The sequence below is a fragment of the Aquarana catesbeiana genome, linkage group LG01 (genome assembly GCF_042186555.1).
Source record: "Aquarana catesbeiana isolate 2022-GZ linkage group LG01, ASM4218655v1, whole genome shotgun sequence".
In the NCBI taxonomy this organism is placed as follows: domain Eukaryota; kingdom Metazoa; phylum Chordata; class Amphibia; order Anura; family Ranidae; genus Aquarana; species Aquarana catesbeiana.
Genome location: NC_133324.1, coordinates 508,884,351 through 508,904,213, shown reverse-complemented (window position 1 = coordinate 508,904,213; position 19,863 = coordinate 508,884,351). Strand labels below are relative to the sequence as shown.

Below are 19,863 nucleotides of genomic sequence, written 5' to 3'. Positions count from 1 at the left end.
ATGGAATACTATTTCTCCCAGTGACACCAATGATTGAGAGCACTTCCTCCCACTGACACCAACGATGGGGCACAATTCCTCCTGTTGACACCAATGATGGAGCACTATTCCCCCCACTAATACCAATGATAGTGCACTATTCCTCCCATTGACACCAATGATGGGGCACTATTCCTTTCACTATCACCAATAATGGGGTACTATTCCTTCCACTGACACCAATGATGGTGCACTGTTCCTTTCACTGACACCAATGATGGTGCACTATTCCTTCCACTGACACCAATGATGGATTACTGAGATTACTGATCCTCCCACTAATATCAATGATGGGGACAATTCCTCATCCTAATGACCACCAAGCCTGAGCCATTGACATCAAGACATGTTTTTACTTCCAATGGCCACAGTCTGGCCCCCATAAACTTTGAAAGACAGTAAACTGGCCCTTTGTTCAGAAAGTTTGGAGACCCCTGCTGTAGGAAAATCCTCTACATGTGTTCCCTCCTGAACTACAACTGTACGTGCATTCGTTCAGAGCGTCACACCCACAGGCAGTGCGAGAAGGACACAGAGCAACTGCAACCTTTCCCTGCAAACAGCATCATACAGTAGTGATTTACCTGTTTGACATTGATCAAAAAACAAGCATATGCAAACTTTCTCTTGATAGCAAACCTGGTTAATTGCGCATTACCTTGCATAGTGTGTTAGGCAGTCCATTCATTTGAATACCTCACCAAAAAGCACCAAAAAAGGTGTATGTAACAATTTTGGCAATGCAAAGCAACACAACGTACGTTGTGCTGCAATACAGCTGCATCAGCAAAGTGCATAAGGATGCTATTCAGAATAATCGGGTTACTGCAGTGCAAATCTGCAGACCCTAGAATGTTTTTGTCCTGACTGGCATACTCCTTGAACTTAAAAAAATTTCATTACATTACCTGACTAGAGTCTGTGATTTTTGTATTGCTCCCTGCGCAGATCATCCCATCAGTCAAACCATGATAATAACGATGGCACAATCTTCGGCTTACAATAGTGACGTTGGTCTCAAATAATTTGTCAGTAGAATGGATCTTGTCAATCCGTCCCCACCCAGCAACACTGCAGGGAATGTCCTTTGGAAGGTCTCTGTTACTGACTGGAAGTTTAATCGTCTGCACATAGCGATTTATCTCGGCTGGGGATATGAGCTGGTGGGAATAGAAATGTAAAAAACTGGTAAAAAAACAGTATTTTACTAAGTCCCTTAGGACCAACTAGTAAACATCACAATTTAAATATGACCAGTTAGTAAACATCATAGGTGACATATGACCAATAGCCATGGGTAAATCTGCCCAAGTTTGATTCAACAAGGTTTCAGTGAGTCTTCTTCCAAAATGTGTCAAACTCAAACTTAGAGGCATATCTGTTCTTTGACCTCTCTTATTTTTAATCTACACTTCTTCCCTGGGTCAGCTGATTGCCTCACATGGCTTTCAATATCATTTCTATGCTGACCGCACTCAAATTTATCTCTCCACCCCTCAACTCAGTTTCCACACGGGTCACTAACTTACTAACAGACATATCTGTCTGGACGTCACACCACTTCCTCAACTTGTCCAAAACCGAGCCCATAATATTTCCTCCCCCACGTGCTTCTTTCCCTGACTTCTCTGTCAAGAGCAATGGCACACCATCCACACTATCCCACACACCAGGGTGTTAGGTGTTATCCTGGACTCTGAACTCTCCTTTCGGCCCCACATCCAATCCTCTTCCAAAGCTTGCCGCCTCAACCCACGCAACATCTCCAAAACACGTCCCTTCCTAACCAATGAAACCACAAAGCTCCTGATTCACTCCCTGGTTATCTCTCGCCTTGACTACTGCAACTCCTTCTTCATTGGCTTACCTTTAAATAGACAATCCCCTCTTCAGTCCATCATGAATACTGCTGCCAGACTCATCCAACTTACAAACCGCTCAGCATTGGCTACCCCTCTCTGCCAATCCCTCCATTGGCTGCCACTCACCCAACAAATTAAATTCAAAATACTAACAATAAGTTACAAAGCCATCCACAACTCTGCCCCAGCTACTTCATTAGCCTAGTCTCAAAATACCAACCTAATCATCCTCTTTGTTCCTCCTAAGACCTCCTGATCTCTAGATCCCTCATCACGTCCTCCCATATTCGCCTCCAGGACTCCCATCCTCTGGAATACCCTACCCCAATCTGTCAGACTATCTCCAAATCTATCCACTTTTAGGCAATCCCTGAAAACTTTTCTCTTTGGAGAAGCCTATCCTGCCTCCACCTAACAACTGTACTTTCATTTTCTTCATCAGCTCATCCCCCACAGTTATTACCCTTTCGTATCACTTGACCCTCCCTCTTAGATCGTAAGTTCTAATGAGCAGGGCTCTCTGATTCCACCTGTATTGAATTGTATTGTAATTGTACTGTCTGCCCTGCTGTTGTAAAGCGCTGCGCAAACTGTCGGCTTCATATAAATCCTGTATAATAATAATAATAATAATAATATCTCATTGAAGTCTATGAGAGCAAATCTTGTGATCAAATTCTGGCCAGAGTATACCTTGAAGCTGTATGTGGTTATAGAACAGTATGGTTTTCATGGACAGTCTCAGTAACAGAGTACATTGGGAGTGTATATTTGGCTGTGGAATTTTTTTATTAATCATGATCCACGACAACTTCGCTTTCACCAAGTCGAAGGGGATCAAGGGCATTCTCCAGGATCTAGCCACCGCCAACCTGGATGCCGTAAAGATAAAAGATATGAGTTTCTTCGTGTGCCCAGGCACTCCCTCCACTTGACTACCCAACAGCGCCTGTTGTGGTGATTTAGTTAGATTTACTTGGGTTAATGAGTAGATAAAATTATAGATGCGTATCCAAAATTGCCTGACTTTAGGGCATGTCCACCAAGTATGGTATATTGTGCCGTCTTTACCACATCCCCTGAAACATAGTGGGGAGGTGCCTGGGACATATGCAGCCACTCTCGCTGGCACCATGTACCATCTCAGTAGGACTTTATAATTCGCCTCCATTAGTGAGGTGTTGATATATGATTTTGAGGTGGATAGTGCAATATTAGCCCAAGTGTCCTTTTCCATCGTTACCTCTATATCCTGTTCCCACTTATTCATGTAGAATAATTTTTTCGACTTTGAGGACAAGATACTATATGTTTTCGAGATGTGGCCTGTATGCTTATAGAAAGACCTGCAAAGGTATTCCATTGAGGTGGAAGTTGTGATGTCATTTGTACGCTGTAAAGCCTTCAAATAATGCACTGAAGGTAATGGTAAAATTCCGTATAGGGAAGTTGATATTTTTCCATTAGGGTTTGTTTCGATAAGGGTTTACAACCACTTTAAGGCAACACAGACAACAATAAAAATCTGACGTGTGTTCTAATTTTTCACCACTCTATCCAAAACTACAAAAAGATTGTAGCTTCTTTTTCTGAGGCAAAAGGGTACTCTCCCCCCTGTGACATCATTATTAAAGTTGTCGAGGGATTTGTCAAAGAGACATTCCCTCTCAAAGGGTATTTCGTGACCAATATTTGAGCCAAAGGGTCCTCCATATGTGTACCAGGAGCCTGGAGGCCAATTTTGCTTGTATAATTGTTATATTTTGGAGGCCAATTTTGGATATCTGGTGTATTGTATAATATCCGCCAGTCCATTAACACAATAGAGTAGATCCACAAGCATGAGCTCCTGCTGCTGGAGGACAGAAGGGTTCATAAGGATAGATCCCGGATCCTGAGACATAACCTTAGACCAGACAGCTAAGGCTGGCAGATGGATATGGTCACAATGACAGGTTGCAGGGCAGGAGGATCTGCAAGGAAAATAAAAGGCTTTAGAAAGGCCTTCTAGCCTTTTCAAAGGAAGAGGTGTCCTTAACATGACCCTTACAGTCTCACTAAGACAGGAAATGGCTGGGTAAACAATGGGGACTGTCCATTTCTTTAGGAATCTCTCCTTCATAGGATATTGTTGGGCAAAACATGTAGGAGAAACAAAATCTTTTTTCCTGGATAGGCCCATCACTGTACAAGACCAGCTGCAAAAAGGAATGCACTGAAAAACTGTTAAAAGCCTGATGGCTTTTTAGAGGACCCAGGCTAGCAACTTTATGCATAGATAATGCAAGTAGCTGCAAATCTAGACATGTGTGGACTGTGTCCATAAGGAAAAAATGGTATCCTTAGGTTTTCTAGTTGTTCCTGCAGACTGAAACTCCTCTTTTACCAACTCCTAGAATAAGGATAAGGTGCAATCCTCCTCATCCTTGGTTGACCGTGCGGGTCAGACTGACTTTGGAGGAGTGGGCATGGAATTATGCTTGAAGTCCCCCTGTTCTCATTCTATCATGGCTGCAATTTTGTCCAAAAGCTCAGACACAGAAGCTGGGAATTCTTCCCTAGATGACATCTAGGAAAGAATAAACCTTGAAGTAGTTAAGGAAGACTCAGAGGAGTGCTGTGACCGGAGACAATGACCCACCTATCCATGTCAGGTCCTTTGAGGGGACACTACAAGACCCCAAAGCACTCTTTGTGGATCTCAAGTCGTCCTGGCCTCTGCAACCCCATAGGTACAGAGTGAAGGATTGATTACAAGGGTAATCATAAAATCACTGCTGAAGCCAGGTCACTATAAGGCAGTAGGGAGTCCAGGTAACTTCAGTAGGATTGTAGGACTGATGTAGGTGCAGAGTAGATGGTGGGAAGGCAACAAAGTCCATGTGCACCTGGAGAAAAGGTGCGCACATGTGGAGTATGACACCATAGAGGGAACTCACACAGGAGAAAAAGGACCAAGAGCCAGCAAAGCAGCAAAAACGGCAATTTGAAAACTGCTGCCGCTCCCATTCTTCCCACCAGCCATGTGATCATTAGTGTTGCTGAAAGAGCCTGACGGCTTAACCCCTTAGGTGAGTCCTGGCAGCCTTTGCTCCTCCGGCAGGCCACCTTAAATTGTCTTCAAAGAAAGGGTTCCACCAGATGGGTATACCACAGCCCTGGACCTGTATAGCACTCTGTGACTGACTCAACACGTGGCACATAATGACTCAGGCTAGTGTCTTCAGCAGGGTTCAGTGTTAAAAGACACATAATGGAACAGCCCAGCTTTTTGCTCAGTGGGTCACAGATACAGCTTCTGTGACATGCCGAGGATCAGAAAATCCAGAAAGCTGCAAAATGAACCATTCTGGTCTTCCAACTACTGAAAAAAATTATTAGACAGAATAAAACAAATAAGAAAAGGTTTCTCTTCTCTCAGAGAAGAAAAGACATACGTTTTTTCCTTGGACACTAGCAAAAAACTGAGACAGGCTTGAAGTGGGAGGAGTTACACTGTACTGTCCTTACAGCACTGTTTACCAGTGTGGAATCTCCTGAAGGCAACATCATAACCCAGTGTACCTGAATATTTCATCCTGTGTCCCTTAATTTACAATTAAGAAAGAAAGTTTTCTTCTCACCTTTAACAACATGATATCGTTATTTACAATTTCTGGATCATACTCTGGGTGAACGTAATAGTTCTCCACACCCAAGATCTGTTGACTACTTTCGGGTTCAGATACATCATGGGCCCCAAGGATAACTGTGATTTCCCTGTACAGACAAAGCCAACAGGGTCAATGAAATTCAATAAGGTTTCTTTCCTATTAAGATTGCATAAACAGTAACAAGCTTTCCAGGGGGCAGTGTTTTGCTCAGATATAAAATATATATATTTATTTTGTTTAACCACTTCAATACCGGGCATTTTCACCCCCTTCCTGCCCAGGCCATATTTCAGCTTTCAGCGCTGTAACATTTTGAATGACAATTGCGCGGTCGTGTGACGTTGTACCCAAATGAAATTTTGATAATTTTTCCCCCCACAAATAGAGTTTTCTTTTGGTGGTATTTGATCACCTCTGCGGTTTTTGTTTTTTGCACTTTAATCAAAAAAAGACCAACAATTTTGAAAAAAAACACAATATTTTTTACTTTTTGCTTTAATAAACATCCCAAGTTAAAAAAACAACAAAAAAAATGTTTTCCTCAGTTTAGGCCAATATCTATTCTTCTACATATTTTTGGTAAAAAAAATTGCAACAAGCATATATTGATTGGATTGCACAAAAGTTATAGCGCCTACAAAATAGGTTATTGATTTATGACATTTTTATTATTATTATTTTTTTTACTAGTAATGGCGGCGATCTGCAATTTTTATTCGGAGTGGGACATTTCGGTGGACACATCGGACACTTTTGACACTATTTTGGGACCACTGACAATTTTACAGCGATCAGTGCTATAAATATGCACTGATTACTGTGTAAATGATACTGGCAGGGAAGGGGTTAACACTAAGGGGCGATCAAGGGGTTAAATGTGTTACCTAGGGAGAGAGTCTAACTGTGGGGGGAGGGGACAGACTAGGGAAGGAGACTTATTGGTGTTCCTATATACTAGGAACACACGATCAGTCTCCTCTCCCCTGACAGGATGTGGATCTGTGTTTACACACACAGATCCACGTTGCTGCTCTGTGACGAGCAACCGTGGGTGCCCGGGCACACGCATCGGCTCCCGAGTGATGCGGCAAGTACGTGCGCGCCCCCTACAACGCTGGGAAGCCGAGAACATTATATGACGCCCACTCAGGATGCAGAGCCACTCTGCGGGTGTCATATTACAATGGCTGGGATAGGAAGTGGTTAATATGACTAAATGATTCAGCGATCCTGTTTTGTTTTTTTTTTTTATGTTCAATTAAAGGCACACATAAGTAACACAATAAGCAATGTTGACAATGTTACTGGAAAGTGGGGTGTTCTAAACACACTGGTGGTTATTTACTAAAACTGAAGAGTGCAAAATTTGGTGCAGCTCTGCACAAAAATCAATAAGCTTCCAGGTTTTATTGTCAAAGCTTAAATAAACAAGCTGGAGATAGAAGCTGATTGGCTACCATGCACAGCTGCACCAGATTCTGCACCAGTGTTAGTAAATCCACCTCACTATTTGAACACATTATTTAAATTAGTACGGCCTTTGTCCTAAGCTGCACCCCACTGGATTGAACATATTACCAGACTCAAATGCTCTAACTTTCCATCAGGGGACTTAGCTCCCGGGGAACCACCACGTGGAAGCACCATACCACCCGGTTGGCTCCTGATCTTTATTACAATATTACTACTCAGCTGATAAGACCTGAAAGACCTGTTATCTGCCCCTATTAGGTCATTTTAAAACCTTAAATGAAGAGTAGGTCGGAAAAGTATCCCACTGCACTTTCCAGAATTAAAGTGTTTGTAAACCCTTACATATACAGTGCCTTGAAAAAGTTTTCATACCCCTTGAAATTTTCCACATTTTGTCATGTTACAACCAAAAACATAAATGTATTTTATTGGGATTTTATGTGATAGACCAACACAAAGTGGCACATAATTGTGAAGTGGAAAAAAAATGATAAATGGTTTTCAAAATGTTTTACGAATAAATATGTAAAAAGCATTCGTGTTCAGCCCCCTGAGTCAATAATTTGTGGAATCATCTTTCTCTGCAATTACAGCTGCAAGTCTTTTTGGGGAGAGTGACATTTTTGCCCATTCTTCTTTGCAAAATAGCTCAAGATCTGTCAGATTGGATGGAGAGCATCTTTAAACAGCAATTTTTAAGTCTTGCCACAGATTCTCAATTGGATTTAGGTCTGGACTTTGACTGGCCCAGTCTAACACATGAATATGCTTTGATTTAAACCATTCCATTGGAGCTCTGGCTGTATGTTTAGTGTTGTTGTCCTGCTGGAAGGTGAACCTCCGCCCCAGTCTCAAGTCTTTTGCAGACTCTCACAGGTTTTCTTCTAAGAGTACCCTGTATTTGGCTCCATCCATCTTCCCATCAACTCTGACCTGCTTCCCCGTTCCTGGTTCCTGCTGAAGAAAAGCATCCCCAAAACATGATGCTGTCACCACCATGTTTCACAGTGGGGATGGTGTGTTCAGGGTGATGTGCAGTGTTTGTTTTCCACCACACATAGCATTTTGCTTTTAGGCCAAAAAGTTAAATTGCTCATCTGACCAGAGCACCTGCTTCTACATGTCTGCTGTGTCCCCCACATGGCTTCTTGCAAACTGCAAACGGGACTTCTTATGGCTTTCTTTCAACAATGGCTTTCTTCTTGCCACTCTTCCATACAAGCCAGATTTGTGGAGTGCACAAATAATAGTTGTCCTGTGAACAGATTCTCCCACCTGAGCTGTGGATCGCTTCAGCTCCTCCAGAGTTACCATGGGCTTCTTGGCTGCTTCTCTGATTAATACTCTCTGTGCCCAGCCTGTCAGTTTAGGTGGACAGCCATGTCTTGGTAGGTTTGAAGTTGTGCCATCCTCTTTCCATTTTCGGATGATGGATTGAAGAGTGCTCAGTGAGATGTTCAAAGTTTGGGATTTTTTTTATAACCTAACCCTGCTTTAAACTTCTCCAAAACTTTATCTCTGAACTGTCTGTTGTGTTCCCTGGCCTTAATGATGCTGTTTGTTCACTAAGGTTCCCTAACACAGTGTTTCTCAACTCCAGTCTTTAAGGCACCCCAACAGGTCATGTTTTCAGGATTTCCCTCAGAGGAAACTGCTGTGGTATTTACTCAGGCAGTGAAACTGATCAAATCACCTGTGCAAAATAATGGGGAGCCTGAAAACATGACCTATTGGGGCGCCTTGAGGACTGGAGTTGAGAAACACTGCTCTAACATACCACTGAGGGCTTCACAGAACAGCTGTATTTATACTGAGATTAAATTACACACAGGTGAACTCTATTTACTAATTAGGTGACTTCCGAAGGCAGTTGGTTCCACTAGATTTTAGTTAGGAGTATCGGAGTAAAGGGGGCTGAATACAAATGCATGCCACACTTTTCAGATATTTGCTTGTCAAAAAAATTGAAAACCATTTATCACTTTCCTTCCACTTCACAATTTTGTGCCACTTTGTGTTGGTCTATCACATAAAATTCCAATAAAATACATTTACGTTTTTGGTTGTAACATGAGATTGAAAAATTTCAAGGGGTATGAATACTTTTTCAAGGCACTGTACCCAGTGAAGTGACTATCCTCGACTATCTCAGGTGATACACAAAGATAAAACAAATCCTCCTACATAAGTTGTACCTTTTAATCTTTAGTCTTTTCGTCTCTATATTTGTTCAAAATACAGAATTTATACAGGTTGTCTGAGAGTTCATACAATTGAATTAAGAGCCTCTGTTAGGCACCTGTGAACAAAAATACATAATGCCCATGTGAAATAGTTCATGAAAACTGAAAAAGTGAATGTTCCGCCTTTAAGGAGAATGCATTCATGTGGATAGGTAATGGAATCTTCAAAAGCCATCCTCAGCCAAGACAGAATCACCATCAGGAGTGCAACCACCAGCAGCAGAAGTCTTAGGGTACTCTTACCGGATGTTGTGGGCTACCTGCCAACAGCAAGGAGCCAAACAAGCAGTACTGGAAAACTTTGAGCGTCACCGGAACCAGTATGTGGAGAGTAGACAAAACGTATCGGGATGTATCGTGCTGTCTCCATGATCCCATCGTTCATAGTGCCTATATTGCTAGTTTTGATGTAAGTGCGATATCTTATTCAATACATGTTTAGTCAAAGGATTTTATGCTATGTGGCGATTTCTTTCCCTGTGACTCCCCACTGTGGATCGGTTGAACTTATGAGCTCTTGGATGTTGGATCCTTACTGTTGTGTACCTTACATGCTGATTCTGGTGTTGCCCTGATGTTAGACCCATGCAGATACCCTCTCCAAATACTGGATCCGATGACCCTCAAAGTTTTCCAGTACTGCTTGTTTGGCTCCTTGCTGTTGGCAGGTAGCCCTCAACATCCGGTAAGAGTACCCTAAGACTTCTGCTGGTGGTGGTTGCACTCCTGATGGTGTTTCTGTCTTGTCTGAGGGTGGCTTTTGAAGATTCTGTTACCTATCCATATGAATGCATTCTCCTTAAAGGCGGAACATTCATTTTTTCAGTTTTCATGAACTATTTCACTTTTGGTTCATCCACTTATGTTTATATCTCGCATTACTCTTTTTATTGGAGTATGATGGGCATTATGTATTTTTGTTCACAGGTGTCTAACATAGGCTCTTAACCTCCCTGGCGGTATGATTATTTCAGATTTTAGGTGCTGAAAGCGGTACCATTATTTTGCACAGAAATTTGGCGTTTTATATTGTAGGCCTGTAATTCTTAGGAATAGTTCACTTAAATCTGTCCAAACAAGAGTCTAGTAGACATCCCGGGTATGATAAAGTTTGAAAAACTAAATAAAAAATTATAATATAATAAATAACTATAAATAATTATAACAAATAATAATATAATAATAATAAAAATTATATAATAATGTAATCAAATCAAAAACACTGAAATTTGCTCAGTTGCAGAATTGTAGCTTTTGTTACTTTTAGTGTTTGATGACGGATCTCCTCACAAATCACTATCGCTCAATTCTGCAAGTGATTATAATTTATTATCGCTTTTTTCTAGCTGGTCTAAAACCACTTTTGATGTAAAGAGACAGTTTTGGTTGCTATGGACAATCTCCAGTTTCCTGGCAGAAAGAACAGTTTTATATATATAAAACTGCATGCAGGACACTGGGCAGACCACTAGGGACAAAGGGGATGTGTCATTATTTGATACAGTAATATAATCTGTAAGATTACAGTATACTGTATCTGTACTGTGTGTTTCACTTTTGAATTTACCGCCGAACTCCGTCCCCGTGCGTCGCAACGCTCGCAGGGAACAGAGCTCGGCACTGTGAATCGAGCGAGACACAGCGACTCGCCGATCACAGCGGAGAGACATCGCAGGAACCAGGGGACAAGGTAAGTAAACTCTTCCTGGATCCTGCGATGCAAGCCCGAGTCTGGCTCGGGGATACCGCTTTTGGTATGAAAAATCCACCCCGAGCCAGACTCGGGAATACCGCCAGGGAGGTTAATTCAATTGTAGTAACGATTTATTTATTGTTTGTATTCTTTGCACATTTACACATTATTTAGCGCTGCACTTTACCTCACAACCTGTTGCACAATTTGTTTAATTGCAGTGTCAGCAGCTTATACAATTTATTGGGTGGCGCAGTAATTTTAAAAATTTTGTTGTCTGAGAGTTCAGAAAGCAGTGGGTGGAGAGTGGAAACTACACTCTGCAGAGCTCATTAAGGAGAGGTCTGAAAGCTGATTGGAGGGAAGATACACTCCACCCTTTCAAACAGTTCACAGGAACAATCCAGTCAAGCAGCTGGAGCTCTCTCCCCTTGCCTTTTTTTCTCTTGGTGTCAGGAAAACTTGTCAGAAGTGACTCATGCTGATAGAGAGGAACGGAGCAGCAGACAAAAATGACACTTGGAAGGTTATTTACGAAAGGCAAACCCACTTTGCACTACAAGTGCAAACTACAAATGCAAAGTGCACTTGAAATTGCACTGAAAGTGCACTTGGAAGTGCAGTCACTGTAAATCTGATGGGTAGATCTGAAATGAGGGGAAGCTCTGCTGATTTTATAATCCAATCAAGCCAAAATGCTGTTTTTTATTTTCCTTGCATGTCCCCCTCAGATTTACAGCGACTGCACTTCCAAGTGCACTTTCAGTGCAATTTCAAGTGCACTTTGCACTTGTAATTTGCACTTGAAGTGCAAAGTGGATTTGCCTTTAGTAAATAACCCCCTTAGTGCACACTATGAAGGGATGTGCTTTGTTCATATTTCATGTCTGAGGTTTACAACCACTTTAAGTCCCACAGTCCCCGCAGCATCAACCCCTGTGCCTCTTCCCTGCTCATCTAACCTTCACCTCCACACCCTAAACTCACAATTTACCTCTCTCTTGGACCTATTCCCCACTAATCATGCAGACCCTCCATTTGTTTGTTCTTCCCCAGACCTTGCTTTCTGTCCAGTTGTTATCTACAGAGTATTTCTGATAACAGTACTGATACTTGATACTTACACTTTCAGTGCAATTTCAAGTACACTTTGCACTTGTAGTTTGCACTTGTAGTGCAAAGTGGATTTGCCTTTCGTAAATAACCCCCTTAATGTTTAATACATAACAAGTCTTAATAGATAACAAGTTTTAAATGGAATATAGTGGTTTGCCTATAGTTTATTTATTTATTATGGCTAGTGCCAAAAATTTAAATATGAAATATTATTTACAGTAGACAGTGTTAGGTATATTCATTTTCAGACAGTAGGTGGAGCTTTAGGCTCCTTTACCTGTATATCCTTAAAGCGGGGTTCCACTCAAATTTTTAACTTAATCTTACCCCCTTCAGTTAATTGCATAGATGTTCAAATGCCGCACAAAATTTTTTTTTATCGCTGTAATTACCTTTATATTGTACTTTATTGTGGCACTTCCTGTCTCTCCTCCCATGGGAGTAGGCACGTTTATTGCCTTTCCCCGGCGCCACACTGTCTCCTGGGAGCTTATTGTCAGGCTTCCCAAGATTCAGTGTGGGAACAATGATCATGCTTGTGAACAAGCTGTGAATGAACAGCATTCACCGCACCCAGGAAACCAATGCTTGTGGGCTTCACATGTCCACAAGCAAGATGGAAACAGCCAGCATCACATTTTTAAGTTATTCTTCAGTACGAAAACAGACAGAGGCGGAAATATTACACCCAAACTGTGAGTATTATTTTGGGATTAGCGAAGTGTCTCAATGACCTAAAAAAAAAAAAAAAAAAAAAAAAGATTGGTCGCTGGACTCCCACTTTAAAGCAAAACTCCAGGTATGATATGTATCTGTATACTTATATTTCATGCCTGGGGGGCAACTGTGGAAGATGATAATCACTGTAGTAGTCAGCCCCACTGCAGTAATAGCCATGATTTTCCAGATCCTGTGTCACTTGCTTGGCAATGCTGTCATTCATAGAACGATTTGCATTTTTTCAATGAATACAGGGCATTTTTTGATTGGAAGAGATGGAGAGGAGGGATGGTGAGGTCACAATCTCCAGAGACAATCTCACCCAATCTCACCCAATCAGAGACAATCTCACCCAATCAGAGAACACCTTATAATCCGATCTGTGAAGCAGATTCCACCAGCTGAAATCAGAGGTATATGTGAACAGCTGCAGCCAGGAAGCATGTACAAAGCAATGATGATTGGCAGAGGCAGATTACATCAACTGCATCTGTCCCTAACTGCAGGTAACCCTTGGATGGAAACTGCTGACTGGCCCTAAACCCATGTGTGAATAGGCCTGAAGAGTCCATGCAAACTTGCTAACTTTGTGAGCCTTGAACATAAAAACTGTTTGCCTGGAACTTTTGTTTTTTGTTGGATGTATCCAGGCAGGACTTTTTAAGACTTGTGCTACATTTTGAAGAGATATCTGTGTTGGTTCGCTCTTCAGAGTATACTCTGGACTGAAGGAATGCACACAGATCCCACACATTAAAGTGTACTGTAACCTTTTCCTGATGAAGTGGTCACTAAAGAGCCACAGAATGCGTTGATGGTGTTTAAACCTGTTTTCATGATCAAAGAGGTACCAACCTTCCTGAAGAATCCACTTGTATGCACTTTATTATTGCATGGGCACCTCTGCTGACCATACACTGGTTCCATTTTGGGGCTTTATTCTATCTACCATTGTTCACCGGACCTGATCGCAACCTAGTATGATGCAAGAATTTCCAGAAAACCCAGATGAGCATCGAGAGTCATATTCTCCACATGTTCTAAAAGAGCTTGCTTGACCTTAGTATGGGTATCCAGTAACCTTATGAATGTGAGCATATGCTTACTACACTTTTTGACTTAATTTTCTTATACGTTCAACTGAATACTACCCTTAGAAGGATCTCTCTTGTGGCTTTTAATCTAACCTTTGTTTTGTCTTTCTCCTTGTCTCTGCTTATCTGGAGCACCACTGGTTTACCATTCAAATGAACAGGCTGGCGATGCACCAAAATGTCCAAAATGAAAACGCAATGCACCACAGAGGAAAAGTTTGAACCCAGTACAATACAAAGAAATATCATTCCATCAGATTTATGGAAAACAACATATTTAGCATGTCAGGTTGAATCTGGTGTTTGTGGGAACAAGAAACTGATGATTTGATACATTCAGATTGTAGTTCCATATAACCGGATCAGCTTCGCTGAAAGGTTTCAAAGAAACATTGTGAACTGAATGTATGTAAGCCCAATGTTGTTCATGATAGCAGCAATAGATATATTTATGATATCCACAAACATTTGCTTCAGGTGTATCTTCCTGGTGCATGTAGTGTAAGTGACACATTCACCTGCAGTGAATATTTAGTAAATGTCACATTCATTGCTTTATAATATATGCCCCATAAGTTGCTTTCCATATCTGAATCTTATGTACTTACACTTGATAAAAATGCTAGGATAGTATCTGGTCACTTACCCGAAACAGTGGGCTGCAGACAACACCCAGTTTGGAGCAATGAGTGAGCCTCCACAAGAGAACTGACCAATGTCTAAATATGCCATGTAAGGCCGTGAATGTGGTTTTGCCTCTTCACCTCCAATAATCCCATAGCGGGGCTTCCCTGCAAAATACATTGAAATTTGTCAACACGCATATTTTAGGAAATTTGTTTAGTTTTTTTTTAGTTGGGCTTTTCAGACACATGCAAATCAATGAGACTGGTTTACTATAAGGGTTAGGAGTCTTCCTTCATAAATTAAGAGAATATTCACTTCATTTTTCCAATCATGAAAAAAGAAAATTTCTGATAACTTTGTATACCCAATCCTGTGCAGATGAAAAAAGTAAACAGGAATTTACTAAGGAGTAAATTAAGAAAGGAATAAAAACTATTTCTACCAGCTATTTAAACTGGGCAATAGAAAGCCCCAGCATCCAAGGCACTCCATCATTAGGGAGATTTACACCCAATAGTGAAGTTCTCCATTCACTAAAGCTATAACCTGGTGGGTATGTGGGCGGGGCCTGCTTCCGGTACCTTGTGACTGAGCCATAGATCTCAGCAACATGGATTCGGATCCAGTTAGTATTGGATGCCGACTGTTCGGAAGGGAGCCAAACAACGATCCCCCCGCTACCAGAGGAGCTGCCACCTTACCAGGTACCACGCCTAACGACTGGTACCCTATAGTGCTTTATAGATGCAAAGGGGTGCATGTTGGTTTTGGTGTATCAAAAGACTGAGTTCTTTTGATACACCAAAACCAACATGCACCCCTTTGAATAAATTTAGACCAGTGCCAAACGGTTAGTGTAACTTTACTGAAGAAATGCAGCATAACAATTCAATATGAACAATGTCCTACCCATAATTCTAACTAGAATAGTGTAGTGGCCAAGGCGTACCTCCATGAGGTGAGAGTCCATTATGGCATTGTCCATGACTTCAAAATAGAAAATCTTCAATTAGCGCAACCCTTTTAAATAAAATATCTAAGGTGAAATTGCCGCTAACACCTTAAAGTGCATCCACCACACTCAGGGCCGGTGCTACCACTAGGCAAACTAGGGAGCCGCCTAGGGTGCTCTGCTGCCTAGAGGCGCCCGGCCGCTGGTTTCTCTCTGCATCTGCATGCTTTGCAGGCTGCAGCATGTAACTAACTCAGTCTGACCGGTAGTGTAATTAGAGGTGTAGCGCAGCACTGGAGCCAGCGCTAGAGGAAGCAGAACCGATGCTTCCTGTATAGTGGCGCCTTCTGTCACATGGGCAGGGCAAAGGGGGTGGAGTCAGGGGTGGAGCCAATGGGGCGGCAAAATGAGGTTTCGCCTAGGGTGTCAAAAATCCTTGCACCAGTCTTGACCACACTAAAGAAAACAATTTAAACCCTGTGATTGATGTCACACAATTTCCAAATCTTATCCTAAATCACAATGTATTTATAAATATCTGAACTACTGCATCTTTAAAAATAAAGTGTCTGTGCTTACAACATATTATACATAAGTCTCCTGTGTTTAAAATTATTAACAACCATATAAACAAATCCAAAATAAAGTGCATCAGTGCCCATGCTAAACAACAATATACATAAAGGGGGTTATTTACGAAAGGCAAATCCACTTTGCACTACAAGTGCAAACTACAAGTGCAAGGTGCACTTGAAATTGCACTGAAAGTGCACTTGGAAGTGCAGTCGCTGTAGATCCGAGGGGGACATGCAGGGAAAATAAAAAACAGCATTTTAGCTTGCACATGATTAGATGATAAAATCAGCAGAGCTTCCCCTCATTTCAGATCTACCCCTCAGATTTACAGAGACTGCACTTTCAGTGCAATTTCAAGTGCACTTTGCAATTGTAGTTTGCACTTGTAGTGCAAAGTGGATTTGCCTTTCGTAAATAACCCCCATAGTGTCCATGCTCCAAATGGTGGAATATTGATATCAGAGGAAAAGCTTCAAGATATAAATACGGAGCTGGTTGTGACCATTTGGAGCATGGACACTTTGGGGGTTATTTACTAAAGGAAAATCCACTTTGCACTGCAAGTGCACTTGGAAGTGCAGTCGCTGTAGATCTGAGGGGGGACATGCAAGGAAAATAAAAACATCATTTTAGCTTGCACGTGATTGGATAATAAAATCAGCAGAGCTTCCCCTCATTTCAGATCTACCCCTCAGATTTACAGAGACTGCACTTGTTTATATGGTTGTTAATAATTGTGAGCACAGGAGACTTATGTATAATATGTTGTAAGCACAGACACTGATGCACTTTTAAACATGAATTTAGTTCAGATATTTATAAATACATTGTGATTTATGGTAAGATTTGGAAATTGCGGGACATAAATCACAGGGTTTAAATTGTCCATGACTTGGATGTCTTCCGAAAACTGTGATTCCTTCTGCAGGGCCAAACAAGTGTGCTCACAGCTGATGCTGGGATTCACCAAACCCACCGGAACCTGCAACTTGGAACTCTGAACTTGGAACTCATGGACCTTAGCGGCCCCCCACCCCTTTTGTATAGCGTAGGTGGGCTGGCTAGGACCAAAAGCTTGGGAACTAAGCTAGAAATATTTAACCCCCTTCCCCAGCCTGAGCCAGCAGCTGGCTCACTAGACTATACACATTTCAAGCTGCCTACAGGTAATCCGGGAAACCACCTTTGTATTAACAGGACACCACCTAATGTGCTAACAGGAAGTCCTGAGCAAGGACAGACAAAATTAATGGGTTGTGGGGACAATATATTTGAATTTATTGACTAGGATAATGTTGTCCTGAGGGGTCAGAGGGTGGAGCTGACCCAATGGTATTCTGACATGAAAAGACCAGGAAATAATATTTTTTGAAGGCAAAGTTTGCAGCCACCATATTCCCTTACTTTATATGTATTTGAATCAACCTCGTCCTCAAATGGTCCTAGAGAAAGTGTGAATGCATGAATGATTGCTGTAGGGGTATTAGACTGCAAGCTTCACTGGAGAAGGGACTAAAATTAATTCATATACTCTAAAGTGACCAGAATGTTGCCCCTGTCTATATATAAAGAATGAATCCATCAACATTTAATACATTTAAATGTACTTAACACTATTTTCTTTTGAAAATGTGATCAGAAATCTTTTCCAGTGCATGTAAAATTGCTGCAAGAAGAAATCTTGGTTTATATTTTTACTAACAGGAATTGTATTTGCCCCATGCATGAGTCATACAAACATTCAAAATTCTGTAAGGTTTTATAGTGTGAACATGATGACAGAACTGAGTAAATACAGTAGAGGTAAAGCAAATACATAGAAAGCACATTGTTACATTGTGAGATTCTAACTGTACATAAAAATGTGATGTGTGTCTCTCTTTTGCAACTGTAAATAAGAAATGCAAAAAAAAAGTGTAGCCCAAAAAGATTTTTTTTTTTTTAATATTGATTGATTTCTCTGCTGGGCATCTTCCTTTATTGTGCTTTATAAGTTGACCATACACTGGTATTATAGCTTTTTGGACATTTGATAATGCCAAAAAAGACTTAACAAATGTGGTTTGAAAGTACTTTTTTCAATTTCGATTGATCTTAACATTGGATTTTGGAATGAACATCATTTACTGATTGAAAACCACATTCACTGTATTGCCCCGTACACACGGTCGGATTTTCCGACGGAAAATGTGTGATAGGACCTTGTTGACGGAAATTCCGACCGTGTGTAGGCTCCATCACACATTTTCCATCGGATTTTCCGACACACAAAGTTTGAGAGCAGGCTATAAAATTTTCCAACAACAAAATCCGTTGTCGGAAATTCTGATCGTGTGTACACAAATTCGACGGACAAAGTGCCACGCATGCTCAGAATAAATAAAGAGATGAAAACTATTGGCCACTACCCCGTTTATAGTACCGACGTACGTGTTTTACGTCACCGCGTTCAGAATGATCGGATTTTCCGACAACTTTGTGTGACCGTGTGTATGCAAGACAAGTTTGAGCCAACATCCGTCGGAAAAAATCCTAGGATTTTGTTGTCGGAATGTCCGAACAAAGTCCGACCGTGTGTACGGGGCATTAGAATTTCCATCCTGCTCCTTCGAATAGTCTTGTCACTACATTCATAAACATTTGTAAACTTGACCCCACTAACTATTGGAACATCAAACAAATGTTCTGAAAACACAAATTTTCTAATGAAATTCTACTGGTGTATGGCCAACCTTACTGCAATGAATATGCATAGGCCATCTGCACCCAATAGTTTCTGAATGAATCTGCGTCAGTGATTCATTAGATCTTAGCCACAATAGATTCACCCACTGTGAGTACCTGGCAGTGAAATGACTTTCTGTAACAGGCAGTGAACTATTTGAAGGAACAGCCTTTTGTGGACTGCACTCTGACCACCATAGTATTTAATTTTGTGAGTACATAGATAGCTGGATAACAAGGAAATCTTACTATTACATTGTACACCTTAAAGTATTTCTTTTAGGTTTCCCATTAGCATGACCAATTCTGACATTGACACATACCAGATGCCTGAATATGGTGCTTTTGTATATTTGGCTGATTGGTTTCAGCTGTCCGTTACAATAATATCTTGGTTAAATAGTGAAAAATGTCAAGCTTGCAGAATACAAGTAGGGCACTGATGCTGGTGGCTGACACTTTGTCTAATGGAGCAAAAAAGTCCTATACATGTCATTAAGCATTAGCCTGTAATTCAATGGTAGTTAACATGCTTACCTGCACATGAGGATGGCACATAAAGAAGAGAAATTAAGAAGATCACAAGGAGGACTAGGCGTTGCTCCATATCACAGTTTTTTTTTAAACTGTGGCTCCTGCAAACTGCCAGCATGTATCTCCTTTTATATTCTACTCAGCACAGATAGTCATCTTGTCCCATCCCACCCTGTCACTAAGCTATTACAGGCATATAATATGTGCTATAAACAGTATATTTTTAATAACATGCATTTTTCTATATAGACAAAGCTAAATATAATAACATTTACAGTATACATACAAGTAAGGGTATTAGAGCTGCACAATCCTGGATAAAATGAGAATCACAATTTTTTTGCTTAGATCACGATTCTGAAGAACTTTTTTATTCTAAAGATTTACAACCCCTGAACATTAGGCTATCAAACCAGATGGCAATAAAATAAGACATAATACTCTATGCTTCAATCAAATTTAAAAAAATGTAATGGAAAATAATTTAATGTGTAAAGAAAGAAAACAATTACCATTAAAGTAGAGTCCTGCCTGGGTAAAAAAAAATTTAAAGTCAG

General features: G+C 41.0%; 1 protein-coding gene across 1 annotated transcript in view; it reads right to left on the bottom strand.

Annotated features, from left to right (window-relative positions):
• The window catches only part of LOC141103797 (mast cell protease 1A-like), a 34,609-nt gene extending 15,163 nt beyond the window's left edge, over nt 1-19,446 (bottom strand). Inside the window, exons 1-4 of the mRNA XM_073593788.1 lie at nt 19,310-19,446; nt 14,540-14,684; nt 5,525-5,660; nt 948-1,199 (exon numbers count right to left, since the gene is read on the bottom strand). Of these exons, the coding sequence (XP_073449889.1) occupies nt 948-1,199; nt 5,525-5,660; nt 14,540-14,684; nt 19,310-19,424 (648 nt within the window). The 5' untranslated portion in view covers nt 19,425-19,446. The remainder of the gene's footprint in view (nt 1-947; nt 1,200-5,524; nt 5,661-14,539; nt 14,685-19,309) is intronic.
• Nucleotides 19,447-19,863: the final 417 nt, after the last annotated feature.